This window comes from Dermacentor silvarum, chromosome 1 (genome assembly GCF_013339745.2).
Source record: "Dermacentor silvarum isolate Dsil-2018 chromosome 1, BIME_Dsil_1.4, whole genome shotgun sequence".
Taxonomy (NCBI): domain Eukaryota; kingdom Metazoa; phylum Arthropoda; class Arachnida; order Ixodida; family Ixodidae; genus Dermacentor; species Dermacentor silvarum.
In genome coordinates this window covers 322,355,918-322,377,655 of record NC_051154.1, presented here as the reverse complement: position 1 = coordinate 322,377,655, position 21,738 = coordinate 322,355,918, and the positions used below count along the sequence as shown (strand labels likewise).

General features: G+C 48.0%; 1 protein-coding gene across 1 annotated transcript in view; it reads left to right on the top strand.

The window, feature by feature from the left end:
- LOC119442873 (protein argonaute-4) overlaps window positions 1-21,738 on the top strand; it is a 55,152-nt gene that overhangs the window by 6,990 nt on the left and 26,424 nt on the right. Inside the window, exons 2-5 of the mRNA XM_049661920.1 lie at window positions 1,206-1,495; window positions 13,855-14,964; window positions 15,822-16,745; window positions 18,288-18,515. Of these exons, the coding sequence (XP_049517877.1) occupies window positions 1,206-1,495; window positions 13,855-14,964; window positions 15,822-16,745; window positions 18,288-18,515 (2,552 nt within the window). The remainder of the gene's footprint in view (window positions 1-1,205; window positions 1,496-13,854; window positions 14,965-15,821; window positions 16,746-18,287; window positions 18,516-21,738) is intronic.

Here is a 21,738-nt window from a genome sequence, read left to right as displayed (position 1 = left end):
AGCAAACAGATTTACACCTTTCAAGGTTGTTAAGGGTACAAATCCATGTATTTATTTCACACACCCGTTAAGGGTGTGAGATAGAAAGTATTCTTCCTTTTGAACTTTCACGAAAGTAAAATGATCGATCAATCGAGAGTGCAAATTGGTTTACGGGGTAGCATTGGGGCGCAAAACCGCCCATGAATCAACAATTCTTTTGAAAGCGAACAAGGTGTACAGTGGCAGCCGTGTGTCACACCAACGGCTTCCTTGTGACGAACAGCGGTCGAACAAGGAATGCTCCTGCTGGAGCCAATGTTTCGACACTCCTCTATGAGGGCAACAACTTGTTCGGCCACGTTGGCACCCGCCACCTGTGATCACTTGCCTCGATATTACGCTGCTTCGTCAAGTTAGGTTCATGTGAGTGTTCTGATTGCGCTTTTAGGCTTTTAGCAAGACTAATTGCTATTTAGCTCGTGTACAAGTTTTAGGCTATGGCAGTACCACCCTGACGGCGAAATAGATTGATATTCAGGAAAGCTTGGTTCGACATAGTCCATGTGCACAGTATCGATCTGTACAATTTTTTTCTTACTTCCAGACTAGTTGACTGCATAAGGCGATTACTGCATTATCCTGACAGCGAAATAAACTTGGTGCGGAACTATGTTGCGAACTTGAGCTGTTTCGCAGACGCCCAAGAAAGGGCACTTTGTGTTTCTTGCGATATTAGGTTTTTACCAGACTACTGAATACATTACACAGAAACAAGGTTATTTGAAAGAGCCCAACTTTAAAAGAATTACGCATTCATTTCAAACCCCTCTAATACATTTGTTTCTTACCACTGCAACTGTCTGTAGATGTAACTTTAGTTTTGCTAATGCTTTTTGCTTTGCTTTCCGTAATGTAAACCGCCTTCCTCCCCCCCCCCCCCCATAAAACTCGCGATTCCGTATGTACTTTCGCTTTATTAAGGCCCTTCTGTAAGCTCACTGCGATTGATCTGTATGGCATCACGTAGCTGTACAGTCGCTATTTTGTGAAGGCATGTGGCTTCGTCGAGCTGTCTATGGCGGCAGCTTTTTTTCCGCTGGTCTCCAGCATCGCGCATGTGTTTTGATGCGAATAAACTTATTATCATTATTATTATACACTGCTAACTACCCCAATTTGCAAGCTCTTTCACCAGTGTCGGCGTTCTTTTCCGTTATTCGCAGCGGTGCCCGGCGGAGGCGTGGCCCCCCCAGCGCGCACTTCCTTCGCCCAAGCTCTTCAGCAGAGGGCGGTGTCCCAGACGCGCCCTACTGCGGTCCCCCCAGTCCCGTCACCCAGCCCGGTGACGATCAGCTCCTGCAACGGCATCGTCAGCCCGAAGACGGTGGGCGTCACGGCGGTGGGCAGCCCGTCCGCCCCTGTCTCACCGATGACGACGACCCCACCCCGCACCGGCGCTGAAGTCACCACCCTGACCCCGACTGGGTCGCAAAAAGACGAGATGAGAATCACGGCAAGTTCTGCAGAATGGTGGATACGCGGCATAATGCAATATACCTAGTTCGAATGGTATTTCTGTACACAGGGTTTCCCAGCTATTATGCACCAATATTTAAAAATACGCAAATGCCACGTGAAATGCGTCACGTTTTCACGTGCATTTCAGGCATTTCAGTTTTACGTTGCATTTCAGGCATGGAGTGGCGCCTGACGGCGGCAAAAAAAAATTATCATCGAGAACAAAGTCACTCCCTTTCCCGAACAGGAATTGGCGTCCCTGGTGCTGTATTCGGCCACTACCTCCCGATGACTCCAATAATTATTACCTAAGCCTCACCTATTTCCTGAAAGGTAATTCGAACTCGGAACACCCGTCTTTCTCAACCGTTAATGATATGGCCAGCGCCACACTCTTTAATAACCGGCCGACACCAAGAGATCCCTTCTCAGTACGTGTAAGGAAAATTAGTGAACAAACGGATATCCCACTACCTGAAAATACTCCGATGGCCCCAGCACAGCCAGTACCACCGGGGCAGTGACAACTCGTAGAGTATGATACCTCGTTTGTAGAGGTCACAAAAGACGCTCCAGAGGCACATATCCGAATGCATTTTCTAGAAATTCTGTCCAAGTACTCGTCCTGCACTCAGTTCTGCACTGACGCTTCCAAGTCGCATGCAGGGGTGTCTTATGCAGTAGTCGGACCGTCGTTCTCCGAGTCAGATGTACTGCACCCAGAAACAAGCATTTTTACGCCTTAGGCCTATGCACTTTTATCGGCTGTGTAGAGTATAGGCAAATCATACCTAAAATATCAATAATATTTACAGACTCCCTAAGCGTCGTAAAAGCCCTCATGAATCTACATCGACACAAAAACCCTGTACTCGTTGGACTGTATTTTGCTCTGTGCAAAGCATACCTGTCTAACCAGCATATTATTTTGTTCCGGGTGCCTGCCCATAGAGGCATCGAGGGCAATGTTTCACAGAAAGGTGAAAACACAGTATACTGTAGTCATGGGAGACTTCAATGCAAAAGTAGGGGAAAAGCAGGCTGGTGATCAAGCAATTGGCAACTACGGCATTGGTTCTAGGAACACTAGAGGATAGAAGTTGGTAGAATTCGCGGAAAGGAATAGGATCCGAATAATGAATACCTTCTTCAGGAAGCGCAACAACAGCAAGTGGACCTGGAAAAGCCTTAATGGAGAAACAAAGAATGAAATAGATTTCATACTCTCTGCCGATCCCAGCATAGCTCAGGATTTAGAAGTGTTAGGGAGGGTAAAGTGCAGTGACCCTAGGTTAGTAAGGTCAAGGATTTCCCTCAATTTGATGAAAGAAAGAATAAAATTTGTCAAGAAGAATCAGGCCAACCTAGACGCAGTAAGGGTAAAAACAGACCAATCCAGGCTGATTCTCTCAAACAAATATGCAGCTTTAGAACAGGACGATGAAGACAACATAGAAGTAATGAATGTAACCGCAACTAGGCTGATCTCAGAGGCAGTAATTGAAGTGGGAGATAAGGCACCAAGGCAACCAGTAGGTACCCTTTCCCAAGTAACAATGGACGTAATAAAGAAAAGGCAAAATATGAAAGTGTCAAACTCGATAGGTCAACTAGAATTCGCTGAGCTGTCAAAACTGATTAATAAAAAGAAAGCTAGGGATATTCGAAATTATAACGTGGAAAAGATTGAGGAAACAGAAAAATATGGACGCAGCATGAAATAAGTGAAAAGAAAACTTGGCATAGGACAAGGCAAAATGTATGCTCTGAAAGATAAGCAGGATAATATCAGCAATTTCGATGACATAGTAAAAACAGCGGAATAATTTTATACTGACCTACACAGTACCCAGAGCAGCCAAGCTACTTTCATTCCAAGTAATGGTGAACAGGATACAGATGCTCCTTCTATGCCTAGCGATGAAGTTAGAAGGGCCTTGAAGACGTCACCAGGGGAAAAGCTGCTGAAGAAGATGGAATAATACTCAATTTTTTCAAGGATGGAGGAGATACCATGCTTAAAAAGCTTGGTGCCCTTTATACGCAATGCCTCTCGACTTTAAATGTACCAGAAAGCTGGAAGAACGCCAACATTCTACTCATTCATAAGAAGGGAGACGTTAAAGAATTGAAGAATTATAGGCCCGTTAGCTTGCTTTCAGTATTGTATAAAATATTCAATATCATTTCCAATAGAATCAGGGCAACACTTGACTTCCGCCAACCAAGAGAACAGGCTGGCTTCAGGAAGGGATATTCTTCGATGGATAATATCCATGTCATAAATCAGGTAATAGAGAAATCTGCGGAGTGCAACCAACCTCTCTGTATGGCTTTCATATATTATGAAAAAGCATTTGATTCAGTAGAGATACAAGCAGTCATCGAGGCATTGCGTAATCAAGGAGTACAGGAGGCATACGTGAACACCTTGGCAAATATCTACAAGGATTGCACAGCAACTTTGGTTCTTCACAAGAAAAGTTGAAATATACCTATCAAGAAAGGGGTCAGGCAAGGAGACACAATCTCTCAAATGCTATTCACTGCATGCTTAGAAGTATTCAAGCTCTTAAACTGGGAAAGCTTAGGAATGAAGATCAATGGCGAATACCTCAGCAACCTCCGATTTGCAGATGACATTGTCCTATTCACCAATAACGGGGACGAATTACAGCAAATGAATGAGGACCTTAACCGAGAAAGTGGAAGAGTGGAGTTGAATATTAATATGCACAAGAGAAAAATAGTGTTCAATAGCCTCGCAGGAGAACAAGAATTCAGGATCGCCAGTCAGGCTCTAGAGTGTGTAAAGGAGTACGTTTATCTAGTTCAATTACTCACAGGGGACACTGATGATGAGAAATAAACTTACGGAAGAATAAAATTGGGTTGGAGTGCATACGGCAGGCATGGCCAAATCATGAATGGGAGCTTACCACTGTCATTGAAGAGCAAAGTGTACAATCATTGCATTCTACCGGTGCTAAAATATGGGGCAGAAACTTGGAGGTTAACAAAGAAGCTCGAGAACAAGTTAAGGACCGCACAAAGAGCGATGGAACGGTAAATGTTAGGCCTAACGTTAAGAGACAGGAAGAGATCGGTGTGGGTCAGAGAACAAACGGGGATAGCCGATATTCTAGTTGACATTAAGCGGAAGAAATGGAGCTGGGCAGGCCATGTAAAGCGTAGGATGGATAACCGGTGGACCATTAGAGTTACAGAATATATACCAAGAGAAGGGAAGCGCAGTCGAGGACGGCAGAAAACTAGGTGGGGTGATGAAGCACATGACAGGGGTAATTGGAGATCACAGGGAAAGGCCTTCGTCCTGCAGTGGACATGAATAGGCTCATGATGATGATGATGAAATGGAACGTAGCTGGATAGAACCAAGGTAATGTTTGCGGTCGCTTGGAGATACTCAGATGATTTCTTTGCACTCCGCCAAATTACATAATAACTCTTTATTATTCAATCAACTTCTGAACTATAATAATGAAATGTGTCGATGAGAAAATTGCAGATCAACATGAAAAACTCCCAATACAGATTTCTGTTGCTCAATACGCGCTACATAAAAGTGCTTTTCCGAGTGTGAAAGAAGCCTGGGAATACATGCAAAATTGCCGTGTGACTGGCCGCTAAGGCACTGCGTGTATTCTCTCATGCTTCGAAAAAACACTTTTATGTAGCACGTATTGAGCAACACAAAGCTGTATCGGGAGTTTTTCGTGCTGCTCTGCAATTTTCTCATTGACACTTTTAATCTAATCATAATATTTGAGAAGGTCAGCAAATAATGAAGACTAATTATGTAATTAGGCAGGAATGCAAAAAGTATTCCGAGTATCTCTAAGCGACGGCAAAGAGCACTACCTTGGTTTCTGTCCAGCTACGTGGCATTTGCATATTTTTAGATCTTGGTGCATGATAGAGAGTTGGGCCATCCTGTAAAACACCGACTAATACCAGCAGGAACGGGCCACGATAAGCCTAGTGGCTAAGGCGCTGCGCCGCCAAGCTCGAGGTCGTGGGTTCGCCTCCCCGAATCGCGTGCGGCTTCGTTTCGGGCAGGCCAAATGCAAAATACGTTCCTATATTTAGATTTAGGTGAACCTTAAAGAACTCCAGATGGTCAGCATTAATCCGGAGTTTCTCACTACGACGTACCTCATAATCATATCGTTGTTTTCGCACGGATAACCTCAGAATTCAATTTCAATTAAGCAATAGCAGTGATATTTCGGCCAAGATCAGAAAATTTTGTTGCTAATTTTTGTACTATTTCTTTAGGCGCTGTTTTCTAAGCCTTTTGAATAAAACCATTTTAAGATGAAGCTTTAGCTTGGGGGCTTCTATTAAATACACGGGAAAGGAGAACTCGTTTTTATCGGCAACCACTGCGCCGAATTTCATCACATTTGTTGCATGTAAAAGCAACGTAAAATCTGAATCCTCTTGAAAGAGGACTTTCGATTTAGGCTTTCAATTTAATAAAAATTTGTGCAAATAGCAAAAATTTTCAGAAAACGAAACTAACAATTGTACACCTTTCATAAAAAGAACGTCCATCACAATTCTGTGAATTGCATCTTACATTACATCTAAAGCAGACGAAATTGTTGTATTATACATGAATTTTAAGTACACCACTAAAATGTGCGAACTTTTGCAATACTCTTGTGAACTTTGTAATGTAACAAATACACGTAAGCTGTAAATTAACGCGCCAAATTTGTCCCATTTAGATGCAGTTTACCGAACTGCGATATCTGTTCTTGGTGGAGAGTTACGAATTCGTAAATTTCGCGCTATCATTTTTTCCAGACATGTAGACGTCCGGCAATTCCCGCAAAACAATTCAGACCCTAAATTAAATTTTCGCTTCCAATACTAACTACACTTTATCTCTCAAATGCAGCACATTTCATTAAAATCTGCTTCGCCTTTATCTGAGAAAAGAATTTCTGCTTAAATAAGCAACGCCGGAGTTTGGCCCGAGCCACGGAGTAGGACGAAAAGGAGAGCCAACTCCGTGCAGCGCATTCGCTCGGTACAAACCGTGCAACGCGAACGCTGGGGGTCTATAGCTCATTCCTTTGCCCTCTCCTTCAGCTACTCTTCACTCTTTCGCACATGCTTTCTCGTTGCCTTCTGCTGGATGGATGGATGTTATGAGCGTCCCCTTTGAAACGGGGGTGGTGGGTTGTGCCACCAAGCTCTTCTTATTTTGCCGAATGACCTACCTATCTTTTTGAGAAAACACACAGATGCAAAGAATTCCCAGCATCAAAATTTTTGAACCATTACTGGGAACTCTGTTTTTGTAGGTCTGCGTTGTTTGTGGTCTCCCTACCTTTCTGGCACCAAACCTCCAATCACCTCTTATAAACCTCTATTACGGGCATGTTTACTTTAGCCCTGCTATCTCGAAACCCAAGGACTTCAAAAAGGCCAGAGGAGCGTAAACTGGTATCTGGGTGGATATCTTCACATTCCTGCTTCTCTCTTCGCGTGCGCCGTCTGCCGGGGCACGTGGAAATCACTCAACAGCTTGCTTCAATGTGCGCATACGCTGAGTAAACGGTGGCGGCAACGGTGGCGTGGAACGGGCTGTGAGGCACGCGTACAGCGTGTCCTTTGCTAGTTTGCTATTGACCCTTTTCGCGGAGCAGTTTGTTCTCGAGAAACGAGATGGCGCTTTCGGCCGCGCGCCATACGTTGCCTCAGCGAATTCTCACGAATACGAAACCATTACCGCTTCTGCCCTGTTTCCAAGCGATCAGCGGTCGGAAATGCAACTGGGTTTTCGCTCAAGCACTGTGCCCCATTCTTGCAGCAAAATGTGGAGTGGTGGACTGAAGACATCTGCCGTATTTGGCTGCAAAAACGTTGGCTGGCATATTAAAGAATAGAATGAATGTGTGAGTCCAAGTTCAGGGACCATTGCTACATACGGACAGCATCTGTTGCCCGCCCTTCTCAATGTACGACTTTCCTCGCGGATAAAAAAATCACTTCACAAAAATTCATGTCAGCGCTGTATCGCTAACGTTATATCGCTAACATCCAAAGACTTCAACCCCCATAACGTCGGCAAGAGTGAGTACCGCTCGTTAAACAATCACAAAGGGAGTAGCGTCGCTTCCTGGCATAGTACGTATGGGGCACGTTATCTGCACACATCTACCCCAACTTGCACGCAAACTTATGCGCACCCTATCGCCAACGTATTAAAAATATGGGAATGGGCGCACACTTGAATTAATGCGCCAAAGCATGGGTAACAGCGACTATACCGACAGCACACGAATGGTCGAAGCTGAATGTTTCGTGACGGTCCCCAGGAGTTAGCGAGTTGCTAGCGATACTACATATTTGCTGCCAGCTATTACAAAGAACAGAACAGCTACGTTACAAGCCTTGTGTGCAGCAAGAACAAATCTATTGCAACTGACCCCACCCACGAGTGATTAGTTAGAAAAATAATCATATAGTGGCGGCACCTGCGAACTTCACTGACTCAGAAACCTGACACGCCGCTGCTTCCAAGTATTTGCCAAATAAAGAACAAGGAGCAAAACACAGTGATCCTGATTCCATTCCCAAGCGAAAAGCTAGGAATACATTTTTCGCCTCATATACTCAGCTCGCGCTGTTGGGAGAAAGCTTATGAGCTTCGAAAGCACCTTTACATGTCCTCTGAAGCTGTGGCCAAAGCTTTGTGTCGACCACCCAGTCAGCGTCTACGACATCTCCCGAAGCAGAGGTTTCCTGAGTCGCACCGGCCGTCATGTACAGCCATTGCAAACACGGAGGCAGCTGAGGCAAGCAATGGACGCGTCCCCACGTGAGCAAACGTGGCAGTGCCCACGGGATCGTCACGAAAAGTGTCAATAGACGAGACTACCTAAAGTTTGCCCGCGCAGCACCAGCGCCGAATGCTCCCCTAGCGGACCGATGGAAGTATCGAAGGTCGTCGCTGTGCCAGCGCGCGCCCGTGTTCTGCACGGTGCGAGCGCTCGTGCGCGTTGTTTTCGCGATGGTGAGCGCGACCTCATCAACCAGGAAAGGTGGCAAGCAGTACTGCTGTGTTGTTGATTGCCACACAACAGCCTCGAAAACACGAAAGGTCGAAGGGTGCCCGGGAAGTACTACAGAATTTCGGGGAGGTTGTACGAGGACAGACGACAAGCATGGAAACTGCAGAGCGCCAAGTAAGTCACTTATTTTCGCATTCGCGTGCAATATCACAACCGCTCGATAAAAACGCAATAGTAATATGCCTCTTTTTTTAGCGCATGGCCGTTTGTTTAGTCGTGTCGCATAGTTTAATTGTACAGTGACATCCGCCGTGTTAGCTTAGCAGTAAATGCATACGTGTTGCGCCGCTAAGCTCGACGACGCGAGCTCAATTCCCGGCCACGGCGGCCGCATTTTCATGAGGGCGAAATGCAAGAACACCCTTGTAACCGTGCATGTACTTGATTGAAGGAACCCCCGGTGGTAAAAATAATTCCCAAGACCGCCATTACAGCGTGCCTCATAATGATTTCGTGGTTTTGGCACGAAATAAAACTAAATGCAAACATAAAATGATTAATAAATTTTCTTTCGTTTCTGTGAAATTTGTGGATATTGTATCCCGCTATGACTGGCGGCTATTATAGATTATACAGATAGGCACTGGCCATAGATTATACATCATACTAAAAACAAGAGAATATAACAAAAGTAATAGTGTGAAACATTGGTAATATACAAAATAAGTCACAATTATTTCATAGAAAACATTAGTACAGATTAGGAGAACATAAGGCAACTGTAATCAAAAGCAAAACAACAAACATCGAATACACTGTCCCAAAATAATAATGAGATTAGTTGACAAGTCGTGAGCGAAATAAATCTTGAAACTTAGTCAAGTCTGGTTGCGTGGCAATGTCTGATGGTAAGGTGTTCCATTCAGTTATTGTGCGCGGTAACAAGGAATATGCATAATGGGATGACTGGCAGTTAATGCTTCAAGACTTTGTATGGATTGGTCACGGCGTGGAAAGATACCTGGTGGTGACATGAAAAAAATCATCATGAAATGATGGATGGTGATAAAGCTTATGGAAAAGTGATAGGCGAGAAAAGTGATAGGCGAGAAATTGTCCAACTCAGCGTTATTCTTTAACGAGGTGACGCTGGTGTAACGTGAATAATCTGAAAAAATAAATCACGCAGCACGGTTTTGCAAGGCTTCGATGTTACTAATGATAGAAGTTTGTTCCGGATCCCAAATGGCAGGCGCGTATTCTAGTTTAGGACGGATTAATGTTGCGTACGCTAGTCTTTTTAACATGCAGTGGGGCTTCTTTCATGTTATGTTTAATAAGTCCGAGAGTACGTTTTGAAGAGGCAAGGGTAAGATTAATAAGATGATTCCATGATAAGTTTGACTGAAGATTGATGCCAAGCTACTTGTGTGCGTGCGCGCGCGCGTGTGTGTGTGTGTGTGTGTGTGTGCGTGTGTGTGCGTGTGTGTGTGTGTGTGTGCGTGTGTGTGCGTGTGTGTGTGTGTGTGTGTGTGTGTGTGTGCGTGTGTGTGTGTGTGCGTGTGTGTGCGTGTGCGTGTGTGTGCGTGTGTGTGCGTGTGCGTGTGTGTGTGTGTGCGTGTGTGTGTGTGTGTGTGTGTGTGTGTGTGTGTGTGTGTGTGTGTGTGTGTGTGTGTGTGCGCGTCCACATTATGGTGTATCCACGTCTCATTGCGTTTCTCGGTTTGTGTTCCCATAGTATTATCAGTTTACACATTCATTTTGTTGGTGCGATGAATTGCACACTGTTGCCGTTATTTAAGCATTATACGCCTGTTGAATTATTCTTATGTTTGTACTTACATGTGTATTTCAAAATATAATTATTCTTGCTCATTTCTGTCAAATCTTAAAATACCAGATGTTTGATTCATTACTTCTAATATGCTGATTTGTATTTTTCCATAATCTTAAGGCTTATGCGATATGATTTTATTTATTGACATTGGTTATATTGATTTGTATTTTACTGCTATTTTAGCTTAGTTGCTAATCGTATGTTCGACATTTTTATGCATGTACTAACAGGAGGTCCCCCTGACAGTTCTTACTTTGGGACCTCCTTCTGTATTACTATTGCTTCGTCACAATATTACTGTATAATAATAAATGATTGATTGAAAACCCTCGATTTAATTTATTGTACTGTGCGCTCACTCGCCATAGGCAAGCACGAGCTCAAAAGAATTATTTCCCTTTTCCAAACGCTGCGTCCTAAATTACTAGTGCAGGTAACGAAAGAGGCCGCGCGCTGCTTATCTTTTGTATGGTAGCAGTCCGTATTTAATGCAAGCCGCAGTCGTCGCCTGCGTCGGTAAGCGGTAGATCGGAAAGCAGCCGCTCGAGACGTGCGCGTTACGTTTGTAGCTTGGCCATGCTTTATAGGTTCACAATATCCAATCATGATTTAAGGTAATTGCCACCTTGCACATTATTACCTGATTCACTCTTCCTGCCAAGAATCTTCGTTTCATGTGGTAGCCGGTCATCGATTTGAGCTTACTTTAGCTGCGACGGGGACGTTCGCTCGACGAAAAAACTAGATTTGCTTTGATGAGGCATGTATCGCTAATGCTTGCGCTCGTGCTGCTGGTCCTAAGGTTGTCCCTGGTTACCGTGGTCTGGGTTCATTTCGCGGAGCAGTCTGTACGAGTTATTTTTCATGTGCAGTGAAAAGATACCTTGCTCTCTAATGCAGTGAGTTGCAATGACTCTTAACATCTGCATTGAATAAGGCGTGGTATATATTAAATATTTATACAGCATGATATAAAGCATTATGCGCATTTGTAGTACTTACATTGTTAATTTTGTGCAGATGAGTGTTGTGGCTGGTGCGCTGTGAGGTTTTTGTGTACTCTGGAAAGTAAACTGCTTTAGCGTTATATCAATTCTGTTCTGTTCGTGCCATGCAATGATGTTCTGTGACTAGTAGGCAGCACAAGTTACAGGCACTAACATTGTCAGGATATGAGGCCATTGCCCACGGCTCTCCTCGGCACACCGAACCCCGCGGTTGGCGCATACCTGCGTATCAACCGCGGTCCGGTACAAGATCGAGGAAACAATAGACGACAACCACGTGTACAATAGGAAAGCATTTATTACGACTACAACTAACACTTCAAGCAGACCAGCTCGCTATATTGCTGATATCACTGAGGGTTCCCTCGAAGAGAATACTATACTAGGTAAAGAAGGGCTTGCGATTTACCAGCTGGGGAATACAGGTGGCCACGGCTTTTGCCGCGGCAAGAACGCGGTTGACTAACCACGTGCGGGAATACGGGAGCGGTGGCGGAGACTTCCGCTATCGCCGCTTGTTGGGGACAAAAGAGACCCGGGCGATGTCAGCGGGATCTCACGTGACCCACCCGGTGGCGCTGATAGCGCTTGCGATTCCCGTGCGCCGCCCGCGGAAGGAAACTTTCCCCTCTCCCAACTCTCCCTGGCGCGCATGCGTCTGACGCGACGTTCGCTGCGCGTGCGGCGGTCATAGGACCGGAGGATTCCCGCAACATCTCCTAATCAGTGCATGTTAAAGGCGTGTACAGTTTGCCAAAAACGTCTTAATTTGTGACTCTGCCTGAACCTAATTGGGAGGCTATAATGAGCTATACGCTAGGCCACGTTACTGAGAATAAGAAGAGGGTCTTTCTCGTGAGTGTGGTGCCATGCTTATTGGTGCCTAATGCATGCGTTCTTTCTGTGCTCACAGTGCTGAAGACACTCCCTGGGAGCTAAAATGAAAGCAGCTGTGTGTGCGCGCCCAGCTACCAACGAAACCAACGGCAATAGTCACTGCACATCTGTACAAGCATGCATGACCGCTTTGTGACTGCATCATAGCGAAATAAAAGTGACTAAATCACTGAACTCCGTGTATATACCTCTAACTGGACGTCGTATACGATGTTGTCAGGCACCGGCAACACGCACTTGGCTTTCACTGTCGCATCACCGTCGACAATTTGTTCAACGCCGTACACGTGTGGAAGCAGACGCTCCTTTTTCTTAAGGTTGCCGCCACGACAAAAGCTGTCAGCGTCGGGAACCTTCTTGAAACCGCATTGCAATCTTTGGATCGCTCTTGCGCAAGCAGGCGATGTGTCACCGTCGAAAACGGCGCGCCGTGAGCACGAGCCGCGTAGGAAATCGCGGGCGAAACAATGTTTTTGTGCTTGACGGTCCCTCGGGACAAAGAATGCTTCACTGGCAGACGTGCAGCTGTGGAGTGCTGTTCACGCTTTGTCATTTTCTCGAGGCCAAGGAGCTGGCGACTAATTCAGCGTCACCTGGGGCGAATGAACGAGCAATTATGTCTCGCGTCTTCGGCCGTTCCACTGCGCAGAGCTGATGGGCGAGACGAATTCTGGGACCCCAGGATGCAATGAGTCATCAGCCTCGGGCGGCGCTAAGACGACAACGTTGCTTTTGAGGTGCTTCCGGGAAGCACCAGCACCCGCCCGGACTAACTACAACGAGGCCCGGCGCAGACTGTGACGCGCAAGCCTGGAGCCTCCTTACGAGACGAGAGCAGCAGCCACCTTTCCTGGAAACGGTGGCTTCTGCGAAGGTCAGTCTTGGGAGCCTGTCAAACTCACCGTCACCTCAAGCTTTCCCACGAAAACCACGTCGAGGTTTGATTCCCAAGTTGGCACCCGTTGCCTGGTGTGCGGGGGCGATCAGGCGACATTGGAGTCTGAGCCCGGCGGAACGGTGCCACATCATGGGCGGAGATCGTTATTGGCCAAAGACTGGCCGAAGATCGTTATTGGCCGAAAAGAACTACAGTGAACTCCTTCAACGAGTGAAAGGCGGAAATTAACTGCATGAAAAGCTGAGCTTGAGTGCATGTTGTGAGGGTCGCTCGAACATGCAAGGACTTAGATTGTAGTAAGCTCCGATCACCATAAAGCCCTGGTCTTAAAACATGTACATATGTGTATAAAACGCTTTTCTCAACTCTCTGGATATCTTCTTCTCCCGGCACTTGGCACGACACCGGCCATGGGACCTTCGTACGTGGCCTCTCGGACCCTCGGACTTCACAACATTGTAAACAACGCGGAAACTGCGCGACGGCGCGACCGCGCGGCCTGACTTTTCCACATCGGCGCCGCTGTCAGAAGTCGCAGTAGCGCCGTCGGGCGAAAGTTTACTCGTCTAATATTCTCGTCTATTATTTCGTATATAACACGTTTACGTTCAAGCTAAAACTCGATTAGCTCTCTATATTGGTGAAACTCGCACAATTGTGTTGCAGGAGATGGAAAGGTCCCTTCCTTCGCACTTTCCTCGGCGGCCCGCGCACGGGAAGTTTGGCCGGCCGATCCAGTTGGTCGCCAACCACTTCAACATCGAGATCCCCGACGGCAACGTCTATCACTACGACGTGGACATCTACTCCGAGACCTCCGCGAGGGCCAAGGTGCCCGAGCAGAAAAAGTACCGCTGCCTCAGCACCAAGATCAACCGGCTAGTAATCGAGCTGCTCATCCGGAAGTACCGACACGATCTTTCCAACTGCATCCCGGCTTTCGACGGCCGCAAGAACCTGTACACGCGACACCAGCTCAACTTCCGCGAGCGCACCTTCTCCGTCGACCTGAACGAGGACCAGAGGATCCAGAAGTTCATCGTCAAGATCCAGTACGCGGCCACGGTGAACCTGGACGCCCTGCACGCCGTGTACCAGAATCGCGTCAACACTGTGCCGCAGGAGGTGCTGCAGGCAATCGACATCATTGTTCGCCACAGACCATCGATGAAGATGACGCCCGTCGGCCGGTCCTTCTTCAAACCGCCCCCGCCGCACGAGCTGAACGCGCTGGGCGGCGGCCGCGAGGTCTGGTTCGGCTACTACACGAGCGTGCGTCCGGCCCAGTGGAAGCCCATGTTGAACGTGGACATGTCGGCGACCGCCTTCTACGAGTCTCTTCCGCTGGTAAGCTTTATGTGCAAGATCTTCAGCGACAACCGGCGCGAGATGGCGCCCGCCGACTTCAAGCAGCTCCGCGATTTCCACCACGCGCGGCTTAACAAGGAGTTGAAGGGGCTGCGCATCAAGGTCACGCACCTGCCTTACCCGCGCAAGTACAAGGTCGTGCGCGTCACCAAGGAGTCGGCAAAGGAGATCTTCTTCAGCGAGGGTGGCAAGAGGACTTCCGTGGCCGAGTACTTCGGGAAGCGCTACAGCCGCCTGGCGTACCCGCACTTTCCTTGCGTGCAGAGTGGGAGCCTCGAGCACCCGGTCTTCATTCCGCTCGAGGTGTGCGAGATGGTTGAGGGCCAGCACTGCCGCAAGAAGCTCGACGAAAACCAGACCGCCGAGATGATCAAGCGCACGGCCAAACCGCCTTCCAAGCGCTTCCAGGTATTCGTTGTGTTCGCCCTAGCCAGTCTCTGCATTCGGCGAACATAAGGGGGAGAGTAACCTATCCTAATATATCCGAGCACTAACTGTCAGAAACTTTGTATACGGGGTGTATCTACGAACACTTTACGTAATAATTAAAAATTGCCGTTTTGAATTTAAAGACGGTTCCTTCGGATGCATGCCGTGATACGTGGTTAATTAGTCTCTAATGAAGAAAATATAATTGGCTTTTATGCTCATTTAGTTTTAGACCCATAAGCGGGGAGCCAGCGCTGCTTGGGGACGTGAACAGAACATCGCCTCGAGTGGCGCAGCTTTCGGTTGCTGCAGCCTCCCAGTTTAGGTTTCGCGCGCACTGATGGTCGAATTTCGTTGTGCCACAGTTGCGCGGGTAATCGCATTTTTCCCAAATCCAAGAGTTGATATGGCTTGCACGGAGAGATAGCTTTAATTCCCCATTACCATGAGCCAGCTGAAACTAAAAGCATAAGTAAATTTATGAATTGTTGATTGCCGACTATTTATCATGTAACACCCGTCACCTCATGGTCGTCACCACTTAAGGCATGTCTCAGAAGGAACTGTTCTATTATTTCAAAACGGCTATATTGAAATGATGTTTAGTATTCGTAGAAACACCCTGTATATATAGTATCGCATTCTTAGGCTGCTTGAGATACCTGAAATTCTAATTTGTGGGAACTAAACCCAAATTAGCCGAAGACTGTTGGTACGTGTCTTGAGAAAATAAGTACTCTGTATACAAGGGTCAGCCGCATGAGAGCCAAGTCCGTACTCGTCAGCATCGCCGTGTTCGCGCGAATAAATTTTCACGCTTCATCGCGATTTTGCAGGAGATCCGCCAGTCCGTGTGCGACCTGGTCAATGGCACCGAGGATTACCAGCGCGAGTTCAACATCAAGATCAGCACCGATCCAACGCAGCTCAAGGGCCGAGTGCTCGAGCCCCCTTCGTTGGTGTTCGCGAACAACTCCCTGAGCAAGCCGCGCGAGGGCACGTGGGAGCTTCGTGGACAGCACTTCTACAAGCCGGCCACCATGGACCGCTGGACATTGGTCAGCCTGAGCCGGTTCGCGCAGCGCGACAGCCTCGAAAACTTCGTCAAGATGCTGACGCGCATCGGCCTCGAGCTGGGCATGCGCATCGACCAGCCGCTCGAGGTATCGGCGCCCGACCACAACCGGCGTTCCATCCGCTCCATCCTGGCCGAGCAGCAGCAGAAGCACAGCAAGCTGCAGATGGTCGTCATCGTGATCGCCAAGACGACCAATTACGCCGAGATCAAGCAGGTCGCCGAGACCGAGCTCGGACTGCGCACCCAGTGCCTGCTGGAGAACAACGTTGTGAAGAAGTGCAACGCGGCGCTCGTGCAGAACCTATGCCAGAAGATCAACGCCAAGATGGGCGGCACCAACAACAGCCTCCTGGCGCAAGAGAAGCCCGCGCTTTTCCAGAAGCCCGTGATCATCATCGGCGCCGACGTGTCCCACCCGTCTCCCGGCGACAGAATCCGGCCCTCGATCGCCGCCTGCGTGGGCAGCCTCGACTCGATCCCGTCCAAGTTCCACGCCGCCGTCCGCATCCAGATGGAGCACGCCGAGGCCAAGGCACGAGTCGAGATCATAAGGGACCTCAAGGAAATGGTGAAGGACATGCTCAAGGCCTTCTTCCGCGCCACCAGGCACAAGCCGGAGCGCATCATCTTCTACCGCGATGGCGTCAGCGAGGGACAGTTCCTCCAAGTCCGAAACCGCGAGGTAAGAGTGTCCAACATAGTGGGTCGGTGCGTCTTTCAATAGCACTCGAGCACCATATAGACAAGAAATAGAGCAACACGGTCTTGCTAGTCGAGCCAATGAACTGTTTCACGCAGAGTTGCACACTCAATGCTGAAATTGTGGCACGGATTGAGAATCCGTCTCGCAGCGTCACGTGCTCTTGCGGCTGCTGCGGACGGATCGGCCGCGCGGGCGCCTATCTTGAAAGCGATCTGCGATGTGGCTGAAGTGTGCGCCGCGGGAGCCTCATCTTGAAAGCGATCTGCGATAGGTACAAAGTACATGCGCCGAGTGCCGGCAGCTTCGCATGGGCTTTGCATTCACCATTTAGTTCGCGTTGAAGCGATAGCCAGTGCGAAGGTAAATTTCCTCGCTGCCGCTGGCGCGCTTTCTTACTCCAGCGTTTTGACGAATTTCCGCGATCATCGAGCGAGATGTGTTCATGTTTACCTGTGCGCGCGTGACACCGTGCTCGTTTATGTAGTTAGTAAGCGAATCTTTACAACTTTGTACGTTAGGTAAAACTACTATCCTTAGTTCGTATAGCTGTCTATGCTAATTTGCTATCGCCATAGATGCTTCGCCTTTCGGGCGAAACTGCGACTTTTTTTAATTTGGTCAGACTTTTGCAACTACGCAGTAGTACGACCGAATATCCAGCCATCGAAGCTGTTTACGCGCCTTAGTTTCCTGCAAAAATGCTTGAAGGAAATGCCAAATGCGACTCGGCCTGATGTTGGGCTGCTAAGGACGAGGTCGCGGATTCGAATCCAGGCCATGGCGGCCGCATTTGAAGTGGGGCGAAATGAGAAAACATCCGCGCACTTAGATTAGGTGCACGTTAAAGAAGCCCAGGGGTCAAAATTATCCCGTAGTCCCCTACTATAGCGTGTTTCATAAGCAGCTCGTAGTTTTGGCACGTAAAACCGCAGAATCTAATTTTTTTTACTGGAAACGCGGCAAGCATGGGTATTATGTGACTATGAACTTTCTCACATTCTAGACAGTATTGAATTCAAATGCAACAATTTCCATGATTATGCATGTGCGCAGAAAAATGTGACTGCTTGGAAATGTGGGCTATATGTAGTAAAGGCACATAAAGCCTGTTAAGACCAAAAGAACGTCACAAGCACAAACATTTGTTTAATCCACTTGCTATATTACATCATTCCTGCGGTAAATCTGAACTATTGCAGGGCCAGATTTCAATAGATTTAACACAGGAAACTCTAATGTTTTTCCGCCACGCACACTAACGGAGACACGACGGACTCCGACTGGGACCGAAAAAGACAAACTGACACGAAGAAGCGTCCTTGTTCGTGTCAGTGTGCGTCTTTGTTTCTAGTCAGTGTTCGTCTTGTTCCCGTTAGTGTGAATAGCGAAATAACAGCGAGCATGCACCAACTATAGCGGTATTCGTCGTTCTGTTAAAGCCAACTTGGCGTCACTTCTCCCGCCGTGGATAACAAATGGCGACCTATGTGTATAGAAGGGCACGTCTCGTCCATCTCGCAGGTGAGCGCCATCCGGCTGGCGTGCAAGGAGCTGTCACCAAACGAGTCGTACGAGCCGGCACTCACCTTCATCGTTGTGCAGAAGCGCCACCACACGCGATTCATGCCGGCCAGCGACCGCGACGGCGTCGGCAAGTTCCGCAACGTGCCGCCGGGCACCACCGTCGACTCCGTGGTCACGCACCCGCTGGACTTTGACTTCTTCCTCTGCAGCCACTTCGGCATCCAGGTGCGTGCAAATGTCTCCGAATGGCTTTTTGCCAGGGATCCTTCCGGTGCACCTTGCGCAAAGCGTTTTACCCGTGGGCAAACTTTAAAATTTCCTGCCGTGGTGGCTTAGCGGCTTGGTGTTGCACTGCTAAGCACGAGGTCGCGGGATCAAATCGCGGCCGAGGCGGCAGCATTTCGATGGGGGCGAAATGCAAAAACGCCCGTGTCCCGCGCATTACATGACCACCAGGGGATCCACCAGGGGATCTTTAACGTGCCCTTGTCCCGAGCACGTAAAGATACCCAGGTGGTCCAAAATAATTCCAGGTCCACCACTACGGTGTGCCTCATAATAAAATCGTGGTTCTGGGACGTAAAAACCAAACATTGAAAAACGAAACAAGAAAAAACAGAGAGATTACTTTAAAGTTGCCAGATGACAATGGCACTTGCGCTAGAGATTTTGCTTGACAAAGCTGTTGTATTGCACATAAAAGTCTTAGAATAGATTCCATACGGGCGATTTACCTTGGACACTAAGTTTGCGGCAGGTGCTGCCACTTTTGCGAAGTTCTTTTATGCCGTGGTGTAGCCGGGCCGAAGAATACAGACTCTAACAAACACCACTGTACCAACTCTTGTTTATGAGGAGCACAAACATTAAACCTAAAGAGGGGTGCAAGCATCTTAGGGAAAGAAAGCACCAGGAGGGGCGCTACGTTACGCGGTGTCGAATCGTAGATTACTTTCAAAAGCAAAGTGAGTTGCTTACGGACCTATATCTCTTTCTTTCACTCTATTTCTCTTTTTCTCTTTCTTCCACTCTATCTTTCTCTCTCTTTCACGCACGCACACGCACACACACACGTACACGCACACACACGCACGCACGCACGCACACACACACACACACACATACACACACACACACACACACACATGCACACGCACACACATGAACACGCACACCTACTTTCTTGAGGCGGGTAAGTGATTCCAGTCCCTTCCGTTTGTGGGAACCAATGATTGTTATTAGTGTCCTGTTGTGTGGATCCCATACAGGCTAAGCGTAGTCTAGCTGGGTATTGTAAAGTGCCTTTTATTGCATTTTAGAACGCTGCAAGGCAGGCTGCTTGGTCATGAGCTCATTCCTTGGTCGCGCCGCTTCACTCTCCTCTTCTTCGCTCACTTGTCAAAATGCTGATGTATAATCTCAGTCAATTTTATGTTGACCTGTTCAAATGCCTACTCGCTCTGGCGCTTTCAGAACACGGCCATAACGACTGCGTGGTATACAGTCAGGAACGGGTTGCGATTGTTCTGATCGCTGCGTTCATTCACGCATCCCTGGTTCAGTGGGCAAATCCGGGTATGCATTAGGAGGAAATTCTTTATGCACACCTTGTCACCTGGCGCATAATCTTTTCTCATGTCGTTCACCTTCCCATTTCGGTGTCTAATCCGGGGTGTAGCGCATCCAGATGAGACGGAAGCTGCCTGCCAAACATAAATTCTGCAGGCCTGAATTCGTATGCTGCTTAAACAAAAACCGTGACAGCCGGTAGGAGAGGCTTCCATCCGTCAGTTTCTTGAGTGCCATCTTCGTTTCTGTTACCATGCGCTCTGCTTGTCTATTTGTAGCCGGCTGGTATGGAGCTGACGTTACGTGTTTCATCATGTTCAATTCGAAGAAGCCTTGCATTTCCGACGAAACGAATGATGTGCAATTATCACAAACTACCACTTGCGGCATACCAAAAGTGGCGAACAGTGATCGTAGCACATCGTGGATGGGGAAGTAGACTGTGACTTCACTTGTCCTACTTCAAGCCACTTGGAGAAGGCATCCACTACGATTAAAAAGCTGTGGTTGTTCGCCGGCCCTGCGAAATCAACATGAACGACCTCCCATGGTTCACTTGAACGGGGCCATTCCGGCATTGCAACTGCATGAGGAAGACGGCTGTGCATCTGACATGTCTCACACAACCCCACCTTGGTCTCGATGTCGGCGTCCAATCCATGCCACCACAGTGACTGCGAGCAAAGCGTTAGGAATCGCAACTCGTGTGCCTCATAATACGCAACCACGTGCGTGGAAAGTTCTTGTACCCTTCTTGTAGGGTTGGAAGTGTACCCTTGTAAACTTGCGAAAGCGTGGAAACTTCCACTGTCAGCCTTGCTATCTCCTCGGCATTCATTGAAGGTTTGCGCAAACCTTCGATCGACACGTCACCTTGTGCCGCAAGCTATGGACATCGAAAGCCAGAGAAGTCGACTGAGCGCATCCGCATTCTGATGTTTTTTTTTTCTTATCGGTACACTCGTAGTCATAAGCGCTCAAAATCACGCACCAACGAAGCATCCGGGGTGATAATACTTGCTGAATGTGCTTCCTAGGACACATTATTCCAAAGTACCTATGGTCATCACTACGAGTAGATTTCCCACTGGCAATCTACTGATGAAAATGCGTGACAGCAAACACAATTGCAAGCCCTTCTCTATTTAGTTGGGAATAGTTTCTCTCTCATTTGCCGAGTGTTCTTGACGCAAACGCTACTGGCATTTCGTGTCCGTTTCCGTCGAACTTCGCAAGAACTGGTCCTAACCCATAAGGCGAAGCATCACAGCTCAGCATCAGTGGACGATAGTCTTCATAATGCGCAAGAAACGTACACTCACGTAGTGCGTCCATAAGGGGCCTGAACCACCCCTCGGTTTGGCGAAATACCATAGTCCGCGGGTAGAATACGCTGCTATGAACATCTCAGCCCAATTTCGCTGTCGTAGGCGCTGCGTGGAGCTCGCAAGCGAAGCACGAAGTTACCTTTTTCTCAAGCGATCTCGTTTCAACAGAATTCATGATCGTCACTCTCTTCTGTGTGTTTTATTATGTATAAGCACATTCTAATACGCGGCTGCTATTGGTCTCTGCGGTCAGCTACACCGCGGCCGCCGCGGGTTGCCGCCACGAGTCCACGGGCTGCACGCTGTGGATAACTGCGTTTGGCTTCCGTTTTAGCACGTAGTAGGCACCAAAATCGTAAGTTCTGGCGTTTACGTTAACATGCAAAATGAAATTTGATCTGCGCGCCACGGTAAGATTTTGAAGGCGGAGCGTTGTGGCCCCACTCCGCCGTAGCCTCCGCAGAGCAAGGCAAGGAAGGAGGATGGGGAGCACAGCGGAGGCCGTGTTTACAGCCATATCTCGCTTCTGCAGAACGCATTGAATTTCTTTC